General features: G+C 35.3%; 1 protein-coding gene and 1 pseudogene across 6 annotated transcripts in view; both read left to right on the top strand.

Moving 5' to 3' along the window:
• The window catches only part of CCDC102B (coiled-coil domain containing 102B), a 300,046-nt gene that overhangs the window by 66,290 nt on the left and 220,839 nt on the right, over nt 1-12,917 (top strand). For all 6 annotated transcript variants that reach the window (XM_008013825.3, XM_008013824.3, XM_008013822.3 and 3 more), the window contains exon 5: nt 11,784-11,900. In XM_008013825.3, the coding sequence (XP_008012016.3) occupies nt 11,784-11,900 (117 nt within the window). The remainder of the gene's footprint in view (nt 1-11,783; nt 11,901-12,917) is intronic.
• Nucleotides 2,838-3,344, top strand: LOC119620497 (succinate dehydrogenase cytochrome b560 subunit, mitochondrial pseudogene; annotated as a pseudogene).

Genomic DNA, 12,917 nt, shown 5'->3' with positions numbered 1-12,917 from the left:
CTACCATTCTTCAATGTTGATCAAATTTGATAAATTTTTCTTTTTTTAGTATCAATATTAAGACATGGATTTAAACTTATTGGATGTATTTCATTCTATTACTGTATTATCCTTACTGATATTCAAAATCTACCATATTTAGAAAGCAGGAACCTCTTTATATTATCTATTGAGTGCAATTGATGTATTAGTAATAATACATCAATTTTTTATAGATTTCTGACTTCATAGAATGACAAGATATACTGGAATCACCCTGTTTCAGACCTGGATAAAGCAAACTCTTTAGAGTCCAGGGTTCTTTCAGTGGGAAACATCTTAAGACTACAATCTATGCATACATATGTGCATAGATACTGAGATGGTCATTATTTCTAGGCCATTTCAGTGGAAAGACTGGGAAAAATTGTAAATATATTGAATTATTTTTGCCTCTCTTTATTGGTCATAGTTTCTAAAGCCCTTTTTAATCTATCCTCATTATTTTTGGATTTTAGCATTTTATTTCTTTTCATCTTTCCTCAAGAAATCATCTGTTGCACTAATTTGCTCTTCCGTTCCTTCTAGTTTATTCTGAAACAATTTTTCTTTTCTTCTATTTTCTATTCTTTCAATATAGAAGAGACAGAAAAGTACAAAGAAGAAAACAAGAAAGGTCACCCAGAGAGAAGCATACTGAGATTTTTGTGTACAGTCAGCTCATTTAAAATACCGAGATTGGGATCCTACTGCTGCCTGCTTTTTCATTTTCCATGAAAATAAACCCTGACCTGAAGTGTAATGATTTTTTCTTTTATTTCTAATTCTTTCCTGGGTACTGTTACATTTTTCTAATTCCTGGTTTTCCTGCATCATACTATTTATTGTTTTAATAATGTTGTTCAATTGCATTAAAAATTAGTTCTGTTTTTCTTTTTCTATAGTGGACATATATCTTCCACTGCTTCATTGTCAGTAGCATACTTTCACTATCTTTAAAACATTATTTTTATCTTTTTGTCCTTAATAAGATCATATATGGTTCAACTACAATTGTCTTCTGTTGCTCATTATGGCATGAATTAATTTTTGTACTGATAATAAAAAGATTGAATCTGGAAACATTTTCTGGCTTCACTGCTTAAGAGCTGACTATTCTTAATATTTTCATGGAATATCCAAACTATTCCTTGTTCTTTCCAAATATTTCTTGTTCTCTCCAAAAATGTCTGACTCTGGGTTATTTCTTTTCTCTGCTTGTATTGCCACTATTCCCATCAATATTGCCACTATTCCCATTTATTATCAGTATTCTCTTCTCAGTAGAGGGTGTGTTTTTGAAGGAAGCTTTATGTTTTCTGTTTTGCTTTGTTTTGTTTATGAAAGTATAAAGAATTAACACTTTCCTAGTTCTTTAGGGTTTACCACAAGCCTCTTCCATTCACTCACAAATCAGGTTGTGTAAAAATGTGTGAACTCTCCTAGTTGTATTTACTGTTCTCACATTGGCCTGACACACTTGCCAAGGCATGACGATTGCCAACTGAAGGGTTCCCATATTCTCACGTCCTCCTTTTCTTATATGTTCACAAATAGATGCTGATCTTCTGCAATTCCTGAAGTGTCAGTAGATTTTCTTAACCTACTTATGTCTTAGGGTTCACAGGAATAACTTTTCACCTCATTTTGTTATAGGCATCTACAATTTTGGTTTTGTTAAGTTCACTGCTCCGACTGGTTTTATGGAGAGACTTGCAGACTTTAGAATAATTACCATCATCATACCACTGCCGTCTCCCTATGATTCCTCACAGGAATAAGTATATGTTTTTTAATTCCAGATTCACAACTTCCATATATAGTTATTCATAAATTAATCTGCCTAAGGAAGTACTTTGCAAGCAAATTTTCCTTTCCTATATTACCTTCCATCCACTTTTCGAATGAAGGGCATACTCGTCTCTTTTTCTCAGTATTATTTTGAAGCATTTTGTGAGAGTGGAAAAACACTTGGGGTACTTAATAGAGAGATATCAGATCCCCTGGAGCTCAGAGAGATATGTTGAAATATTGTTGTTGAGAAATAAACTAATCAATGGGTCACAGATCTTTGGCATTTCAGGTGGTTTCTAACTTTCTCTTTATAAGAATATAGGAATATGACCTACCAGACTGGTCAGCTTATAAATAATAACAAATAAATTTTGATATTAGATAAAAATGTGTCTTTGTCATGTATTTAGAAGGATAGTTAATAAAACACAACGACTCTGATTAAATAAAACTTCTTCCATGTCTATCTAACATGTGTGATCAATTTTCTTAATGCCTACATTAACAAAAGAATAATTCTTATGTCATTCTATCAGTAACTAATTTCATCCATAAACACACAAATTAATTGAAAAAAGTTCACCTATCTCATTAAGAGATGCATTTCTAGTAAATGATTAGTTTATATTTAATAATTATCAAAATCTGTACTATCTTGTTTATTTTTAAGCAATTGTGTACACATAACAATTATTAGGGTAATTCATTCCAAAAGAAACTTTTAAAAATATTTGGGGTGTTATAGTAATAATAGATACATACATACTTTATACCCACAGTTTTATTGCGTATTATAGAGTAAAAACTTTCTCAAGTGTAAACATTTCACATATCATGGTATGATAATCTGGAGGCAATGGGATAATAAAAATTGAGGGAATAAAATAACAATATAAAATTGTAAGTAGATGATACCAAATATCACATTTCTATGTTTTTAAGATGTCATTGCTTACAGTAAAGTGTGATATAATCATTCTATTTAAAATGTCAACATGTAGACTTTTGTCCAGGCCAGATGCAAGATGGTTGCACTCTTGCGAAGACATGTTGGCTGTCATTGCCTTGGAGCCCAATTTAACCCTCTGCTCTATATCAGAAAAGCTGCTCCTTTGGGAACCTCAGTCAAAAAAGAGATGGAGTGGCTCTGGAATAAGAACATAGGTTCAAACTGCCCTTTATCTTCCCATAGCTCTATCTACAGTTAGTCTATTCCCATGGCGATGTCCATTTGCCACCGTGGCACTGGTATTGCTTTGAGTGCATGGGTCTGTCTTTTTGGTATGTCGGCCCTTTTGCTCCCCGGGAACTTTGAGTCTTATTTGAAACTTGTGAAGTCCCTGTGTCTGGGGCCAGCACCGATCCACCACAGCTAAGTTTGCACTCCTCTTCCCTCTCATGTATCACACCTGGAGTGCGATCTCACACTTGATGTGGTACCTGGGAATAGCCTTGAAGCCCAGCTACATCAGTCTAGAATGGTTGTCTTGGTTCTTACTGTGTTGTCGTCTGTAGGGCTGGCAGCTATATGAAGAGCTGATGTTCCCAACGTCATCTTTCCACACACTATTAAGTTCACATATCTTCCCATTTGTCACTCTTATCTCCAGTCTGGGCCAAGTTCTCCTGATTTATTTAGATCCTTTTGGGCTTTCAGATCCCCTGGAGCTCAGTAGCAGTAGATCATAGTGGTGGAAAAGGGTCCAGTTTTACCCTTGTTTCTAAATATGGAGTGGCTGCAAAATCTTCCCTTTTCCTGCCCACAACTTGCCTACTCTGGGCATAGAAGCACTTATTCTCTCTCCAACTGGGCTTTGATTTGTGCTGAGTCAGCTTTTGGCTCCTTCTCCCTGAGACAGTGGAAACTGCCAGCTCTGTGGCCTCTGTCCTGGGGGCTGGGGGTGAGACTTTTGGTGCCACTGCCTATGGGTTGTTGGCCTAAAGGACAATTCTGTTCATTGGTCATAACCCATGCCTTTAACACCTACACAGTGTTATTGAAAGAAGAGAGAAGAGGGAGTGGAAGGGAATGAATCTATCCCAGCTGGAGGGAGATAAAGAGGGCTACTTAGTTCTTGGAGATGCCATTTTGGGGAGAAAATATATCGCTTCTGGCACAAGACAGAAATCCAGACAACTACCATTGAATATATTATTTCTCAATGATATTTCCTTTTATTGCATTTCCAGAAAAACAAACTTCTTAATTTCATGCTTCCAAGTCCATATACCTTTTTTTTTTTTCTGAAACTGAGTTAAAATACTCATTTTATGAAAAGTAAATATTTAAAATTCACTAAAAATTTTATTTTTGAGTTCAAATAAATAAACCATTTTAACAAAAACTTTAAAAATTAAAAAATACATACGTAAGAGAACAAAAGACCATTGAGATAAGTTATTTGACATCCATATTTTGACTTGAAGAATACAATAACTTTTTTATTTGTTAAAGCTAAACATTCTTCAATGTATTTTCTACCATTCTCTAAAGTTAAGGGAGGGAATTAGGTAAAATCTACTTTAAGGGATTGTGGCTAAATTTTTTGAAGCAATGATCTAAGGCATAAAATACTTCTCTGTGGTTTATCTTCCCATTTGAAGACTTCTCTTTGCATTGATAAATAATACATGTTATTTGGAATCTTAACCTTGCTGTCACATATTTCTGGTCCCACTGCATTTGAGTCTACTCTTTGGACACATTTCCTCCTTACGTTCCTCAGCTTTCATAAGAATATATCGCTACCAAAACCTGACCAAATGTAAAATACTTGCTCATATACCCTTATGCTAATTGATATTCAATACTTATCTCAAGAACCACATTAAAAACGTGTGTACCAACATGAAGGCAATCGGGAGAGCTAACAAAATTTATTGACCAAGGTCAATCTGATCACAATTTCAAAAAATGACCCAAACTTAAGTGTGAAGAAAAGATTTGGGGGGTGAGCATGATGAGGAAACTGTTATGAGCCTGTTACAGTAATCTAGATAGAAATATTCACGTGTCCTGAGCTTGGTGTTGGAGGAGGTATGTTGAGAAATATGTAGGTGAAGGAAGTGACAATGATTGGTGATTAAACGAATGTTGCAAATGCATGAAGATTCAGGGGAGGTGACACAGAAAGAGAAGTTAAGATTTCTGACCTTATCAGCCAGGTGGACATTCACCAAGAGAACACAACAACAAGAAGAAAAATGTAAGGGAAAAAGACAGTGAATTTAGTTCTGAATATGTTGAGGTTGAGTTGGAAGTGTTTGGTAGGATTTTGGATTTATGAATGTAGAAAGGAAAGTTGAACAATGAACAGAGAGATGATGGCTTAAGCCATGACAGTAGGTGGGATGACTCTGGGTTGGGGCACTGAGGATTGACACCAAGCAAGACAGAGAGAAAAGGAGAAACTGCACAGAAATCCAAGCAGGAGGGTGTTGCGGGAAGTCAGGGACCCGAACGGAGGGACCGGCTGAAGCCGCGGCAAAAGAACATAAATTGTGAAGATTTCATGGACATTTATTAGTTCCCAAAATTAATACTTTTATAATTTCTTACACCTGTCTTTACTGTAATCTCTGAACATAAATTGTGAAGATTTCATGGACACTTATCACTTCCCCAGTGAATATTCTTGTGATTTCCTATGCCTGTCTTTACTTTAATCTCTTAATCCCATCATCTTCTTTGTAAACTGAGGAGGATGAATGTCGCCTCAGGACCCTGTGATTGTATCAACTGCACAAATTGTTTGTAGAGCATATGTGTTTGAACTATATGAAATCTGAGTATCTTAAAAAAAGAACAAGATAACAGCGATGCTCGGGGAACAAGAGAAGTAACTTTGAACTGGCCGCTGGTGAGCCGGACAGAACAGAGCTATATTTCTCCTCTTTCATAAGCAAATAGGAGAAATATCACTGAATTCTTTTTCTCAGTAAGGAACATCCCTAAGAAAGAGAACGCACCTTGAGGGTAGGCCTATAGACAGCCCTCTCAAAGCAAGCCATCTTTTATGGTTGAAGCCGAAGGGATGAAATAAACCCCAGTCTCCTGTGGCGCTCCCAGGCTTATCAGGTGGAGGAAAATTCCTGCCTAATAAATTGTGGTCGGAAAGTTTATCTGCTCTCAAACCTGTTTCCTGATAAGATGTTATCAGTGACAATGCGTGCCTGAAACTTCATTAGCAATTTTAATTTCTCCTCATCTGGTGGTCCTGTGATCTCACCCTGCCTCCATTTGCTTTGTGATATTTTATTACCTTGTGAAGTATGTGATCTCTGTGACCCACACCCTATTTGTGCACTCCCTCCCCTTTTGAAAATCCCTAATAAAAACTTGCTGGTTTTATGGCTGGGGAACATCACCGATCCTGCCGACATGTGATGTCTCCCCTGGACACCCAGCTTTACATTTCTCTCTCTTGTGCTCTTTCCTTTTATTTCTCAACCCAGCCAAGACACTTAGGAAATAGAAAAGAACCCACGTTAAACATCGGGAAGCAGGAAAACTATTCTTTGTATAAGCCCAAGGAAGAGAGTCTTTGAACAAGGGCATTGTCAACAGTGTATAGTTCTGCCAAGGATTCAAGTAAGGGCAGAACTGAATATTGTGTGGTGGAAAGTATGAGGAATGCTGGTAGCAGAAGTGAGTGAGAAAGTTAAGTGCAGCAACTCTTTCAAGGCACTTGATGGTAAGAGGAAACAAAGAACTTGAGTGGAAGCTCCAAGACTGGATAAAATATTATCCTTTTTGTTAATCTGTTTAAATTCCTTGTAGATTCTGGATATTAGACATTGATCAGATGGGTAGATTGTAAAAATTTTCTCCCATTCTGTAGGTTGCCTGTTCACTCTGATGATAGTTTGTTTTGCTGTTCAGAAGCTCTTTAGTTTAATTATATCTCATTTGTCAATTTTGGTTTTCGTTGCAATTGCTTTTGGGGTTGTAGTCATGAAGTCTTTTCCCATGCCTATGTCCTGAATGGTATTAGCTAGGTTTTCTTCTAGTTTTTTTTATGGTTTAGGTTTTATGTTTAACTCTTTAATCCATCTTGAGTTAATTTTTGTATAAGATGTAAGAAATGGTCCGGTTTCAGTTTTCTGCCTATGGCCAGCCAGTTTTCCCAGCACCATTTATTAAATAGGGAATCCTTTCCCAATTGCTGGTTTTTGTCAGGTTTTTCAAAGATCAGATGGTTGTAGACGTGTGGCGTTATTTCTGAGGCCTCTGGAAACCATCATTCTCAGCAAACTAACACAGGAACAGAAAACCAAACACCGCATGTTCTCACCCATAAGTGGGAGTTGAACAATGAGATCACATGGACACAGGGAGGGGAACATCGCACTCCGGAGCCTGTCAGGGGATCGTTGGGGGGCGGGCAAGGGGAGCGAGCAGCAAATCACCATGAAACATGTATACCTATGTAACAAACCTGCACATTCTGCACATGTATCCCAGAACTTAAAGTATAATCATAATAATAATAAAGAAAAGATTATCCTTCGACCCTTGATGTCCAACACTCCCTCATCCCCAACCGAAATGGAAAGTATTGAGCAATTACATGTTAATGGGGAAGAAACCAAGAAAATTTCAAGATACACGAGATAAACAACTCTTAGAATGTGTTTGCCAAGTACCCTGAAGGTATGAAATTCTAAGTACAACTGAAGTGATTAGACTTTGGCTTTAGAAGAGATATTTAAGTTCTTTAAAAGAGTAAAAGATTTCTGTAGAGACATGCAAATTTGTATATTTCATCACAAGAAGTAGGAGATCCTTAGCTCCTATTTCTCCATGAAAGAAGTTGAAAGATTATTTGTTGAAAGTTATGGGAGAAATGGTAGATTTGGTGTTTAGGGGATATTGAATAATTCTACATGGTTAATAATATTGACTTAAATATTTGGTGAATGATTTCCAAAGAGCAGAACTTTGGAGTCTGCATTAACTACTTAATCCTTTTAGATCATTTTGAAGGTTAAAATGTGAAGCAAAATGACAATAGGGTATGTTACTTTTTTTGCCTTTTTGTAATTATTTTTCTTTTTCTACTATATATGAATAAGAAAATACTTTATGTTACACAATACTTTTGTTTCTTGGAGATTGTCTTCAGTTTTTTTCCATTCCATGCTTATCTGAATATAGAATACACATTTATATGTGGTACTGATAATTTTCCAGAAGTGAATTATAGCAGATATTTCTGAGATCAAGGATATGGCAAATTGCCTGGTTTAAATTTTCATAAACACTGCAATAAAAACAGAGGATTTTTAAACAGTGATTTTGGAGTTATATTATGGTACAAACACAGAAAAAAGAGAAGGTTTACCAGAGAATAAACTAAATAAATATTAAATAAAAGGACAGGAACTTGGAAAATGCTTTCTAATGCTGAGTAATTCACCTCATAGAGTACTTTCTATTTCTGTCACTGTCAACTTAACAAATGTGATATATCAGTTGTGGATGACATTCATAATTCCACTAAATTAATCATTATTAGCATCTATATGTCCACTGCTTTAAATTTCTCAGCTGCTAAATAGATTTTCATTACAAACATTAATCTAAACCTAAAGTTGAAGAGGCAAGTAGCAAAATTAAGGTTATTTTGTGTCCAAAGCATAATTTTAAAATGTTCAAAGTAATTGTTTTTTAAGGAGAAAGTATAGTTGTTTAATCAATCTGTTCATCAATTTTCCCTGCTATATTGTTTTAATGGCTTTAGTTGTATAATATTTTATTACTTATTATTTTATTTATTTTTTTACTCCTCCATGCCTAGAATATACAAATAATAGTGAAGAAGACAGAAGGTCTGGAGTAGAATGAGGACCAGGAGTAGGAGATGAGGGCTGAGGAGTTATCAGATCATGTGGATAATGACTTTGATTTATATAGTAAGTTGATTGAAAAGCTATTGAAGAAAATTGAGCAGGAGAGTTTCATGATCTGAATTGCTTTTTAAAAAGCTTTATTTGGTTGCTATCTTGAGAAAGGAAGTATGAGGCTACATGCAGAAGCAGAAAGAATGGAGGCTATTAAAATAACTGAAGTAAGAGATCATGGTGGTTTTTGATGAGAATAATGGTGGAAATGGAGAGAAGTAACTGGATTTATCATGCTTTGTGAAGGGCAAGCTGATTTAGTTAGCTTTAGTTTGGATGTGGCATAGAGAAATAAAGAACTTAACATATTCAATAATTTTGGGAAGGATGGTATCGATATTTACTGAGGTGACAAAGACTGACAGAGAAACAGTTTTAAGGGAGAAGCTCTGAATTCGGCTTTCCAGGGTGTTAAGTGTGGGATGCCGTTTAGAGGTGTTGAGTAGGAAGCTGGACATGTGCGTTCAAAGTTCAATGGAAAACTATATGCTGGAGACAGACACTTAAAATTTGCCAGCATTGCAATTAGTAAAAATGAAGTAGGTACACGGGAACCATCCAATGGAGTAGATCAGAAACAGGGCAGGCACCAGGACCAAACTTCAGTACACTCCAGTATTGAACTTTACTTCCCAAATACATTTTTTTCTTGACGTATTTAAAAAGTTTCCTAGAGGACTGTATTTTATTGTTTAAATTTTTGAATTTGCTGTGTCCTTAATTTATGAGTGTAATATATTCTTACTTTTTTCTTGAAGATAGTGATGACAGTAGTTTTTTAAAACTAATATCCTCTTTTATATCTTACATTGGATCCAGTTACTTCTCTCCATTTCCACCATTATTCTGATCAAAAACCACCATGATCTCTTCCTTCAGTTATTTTAAGAGCCTCCGTCCTTTCTCCTTCTCCATGTGGCCTCCCTTTTCCTCCATTTTTTTCTTTCCTCTATAGACATTCTGTTTCTTAATCGCAACCTTGACTATTCCTGTTTTTCTTGTTTTGTTTTGTTTTGTTTTATGCCACTCTTATGTTCTTCACATGCCCAGAGATCTTTGATTTTTCCACTCACAATGATGAATGATATGGATTTATTTGAGGTATTTGATGTGGGTTTCCTTTGCTGTTGTTTATAAAAATTTGCTTTCCTGCCTCCTCTCTCTTTTGAGTGGTACAGTTCATTGAGAGTTCTGTTGGCAACTGAAGGGTTTATTGATGGATTTAATTCCCTGTGGTTTAATGACGAGATTTCAGAAGTTAAACGGGGGGCATTCAATTACCCAAATGAATTCGATATTCTTTTGATAAACCTCAACCAAAATTGGTTGCTTTCATTTTACTTCTACTATCCTCTGTTTTATTTAGCAAAGTAATTTATGTTCTTCTGGCTAGGGATTAATGCCACATCGTCTATTTAACTACCATGATAGTGAGCTGGACTTGCCTACTCAGACTTCCAAAGAACTCTGTGGTATTTTCTCTTGTCCTCCTCCTTGCCTTCTGTGTGCTCTCTTTATGTTACCAGCTCTGAACACGGAGTCTCTCTGTAGTGTGTTGGGAAATCAGCTTCTACCATTATTGTAGTTGATTTCTAATATACTTGGACTATGACATTTTCTGCTGTTTCCTTTACTATCTTTTCCTATCAGTTTATTGCCTTTGAGACAATTATTTCAGTGGCCTTTAGGTCTATAATTATGGATGCGATAATGATTTAATACTCAGGTAATGCATTTGGCAAGAACTTTCTTAAAATCTGCTTCCTCCAGTTATTATCTTTGTGAATTTAGGAACGTTACTTAAGTCTCTTAAAATTATGGTTTATCTCGAGGTGGGCAGATCACGAGGTCAGGAGATCGAGACCATCCTGGCTAACACGGTGAAATCCCATCTCTACTAAAAATACAAAAAATTAGCCAGGCGTGGTGGCGGGTACCTGTAGTCCCAGCTACTCGGGAGGCTGAGGCAGGAGAATGGCTTGAACCCAGGAGGTGGAGCTTGCAGTGAGCCAAGTTCGCACCACTGCTCTCCAGCCTGGGCAACAGAGGAGACTCTGTCTCAAAATATATATATATATACACACACACACATATGTGTGTGTGTGTGTATGTATATATATGGTTCACTTTTCTGTAGAGGAGGGATAATGATAACAATGCCTAACATATAGGATTACTGTTAGCATTAACTAAGGCAATATATATCAAGTTCAGTTCTTGGGGACTAGTGCATGCTTAATATTACTATTATTAATAACAACATTATGAGTACTACTTTTTATTTTTAAACAGATAGTGTAACATTGGCTTTTGTATTTTAATTTGTTATAAAATTACACACATATTATGTAATATGGATGATGGAAACATTTACCTACATAGCTTAAAATATATGTCAATACAACAAAAACAGCGTATATGTGTGCAACTACACATTTTCTATACTTAGCAAATTTCATGGTTCTGCTGAAAATTTTTAATTTTAAGAACAGTTGTGGGAAAATAATCATTGTTTGCATTTGTAGGACTTTTCTCACCTTTTTATTTTTTTCTGCAGTCATTTTCTATGGAAATTTATTGACAGCTTTAACAGATGTTTTTCATATATTTTATCAGCCCAAGCAGTATGCATATACTTTTTTTTTCCATTGCCCAAGTTTGTCTCCGTTACAATTAATATGCTATTAAATAGACATAAAAAAGATTACAAAGAATACTGAGGTACTAATATTCAGGATGAAAAGATGAGGGTTAATTGGTAAGCTTAGAAACCAGCTGGTCAATTGTTTCAGAGTTTGTGGAGGTAACTGAGTTCTGCCTAGTTTTCAACTGATGAATTGGAATTTATAGAGATTTGCTTATTTTTTTTTAGAGGTTAGCATTTTCGAACTACGAGTATAACAATAAATGGTTCAACCACAATCATTACATCAACAGCAACAAGCTTGCCAGAATCCACATAGGAAAAAAGCAAAACAACACTAAAGCTAAATGAAAGACTAATGTGGATTATCCTGTAACCACCCTTTATAGCATCCTGTGATTATAATTTCAACTTTCTTTTTCAGTTTGACATTCGTCTTGGTCAACATAATGATGAAATGGAAGAACTGTCAGGCAATGTAAAGGAAGAATCCAAATCTCAAAACAGCAAAGACAGAGTGATTTGTGAGTTAAGAGCAGAGGTAAGACGTTGGGTAAAGAGTGCCATATATACTAAAACATAACTGACTGTTGTTAAATGCCATACTATGTTAAGTAGGGTAATGGATGTGCCTTTGGTTACTTTATGAAAGTGAATGCTGCTGCTAATGTAATTAGCTTATATATGATTTAAAAGGCTGTAGAATGACATTGGCCCATAACTAGATCTGAGTTATTTGAATATTAGTTAAAGATGAAATGTTTAACTATAAAACTATCTTGTAGCCAATACAAGTCTTACTGTGCATAAATATTTTTTAAATTTCAACCAGCTGCTGGATCATGTATGTTCATTTATTTTCAGAACCACTGACATACAAGATATGTGTCATGCAATTTCTGGTGGAATTAACATTGCTATTGGCAGCTAACAACAGTGAGAGATAAAATAAATTCACTTTTGTTATAGTTAATTCATTTCTTAGGTACACCACCTAAGAAACATTTATTTTTCCACTCCTGCCACCACCAAAAATAAATGAATTTTCACAAATGTGTAAACTCTGAGTGTTTTTTACTATTCTGTAGGTAAAAACAGAATTATTGCCTTTATAGAAAGGAGAAGGGAGTGAATTATTTGTACTTCATAGAAAATAGCATGATGACATTAAAAATGGAAAATCACAAATTATTTGTCTTGGAACAGATAATTCTGGGAAAATAGCTTGGAAACAAATGTGTAAGAGCAATTTACAGACTGAAATGAATTTAATGCAACCATAGGCTGGTAGAAAACTGATTTGTATTAGGTTTTCTTCCTTATATAACTCTTCAAATTCTGAACAGACACCAGAGTATATTTACATCAGATGAATATAGTGCAATGGGAAATATACAGATTTTGGAGCTAGAAATGGGTCCATTACCTCCTGATTACTTTATTCTGGTCAATGCTGTAAGCATCTCTGTGTGTCAGTCTCCAGATTAAAATAATAGTAATAATAATATTAATAATAGTCATGAAACAGGATTTTGGAAAATGTATGTACTGCAAGGAA

This window comes from Chlorocebus sabaeus, chromosome 18, assembly GCF_047675955.1.
Source record: "Chlorocebus sabaeus isolate Y175 chromosome 18, mChlSab1.0.hap1, whole genome shotgun sequence".
Taxonomy (NCBI): Eukaryota; Metazoa; Chordata; class Mammalia; order Primates; family Cercopithecidae; genus Chlorocebus; species Chlorocebus sabaeus.
This window is presented reverse-complemented; position numbering and strand designations above follow the sequence as displayed.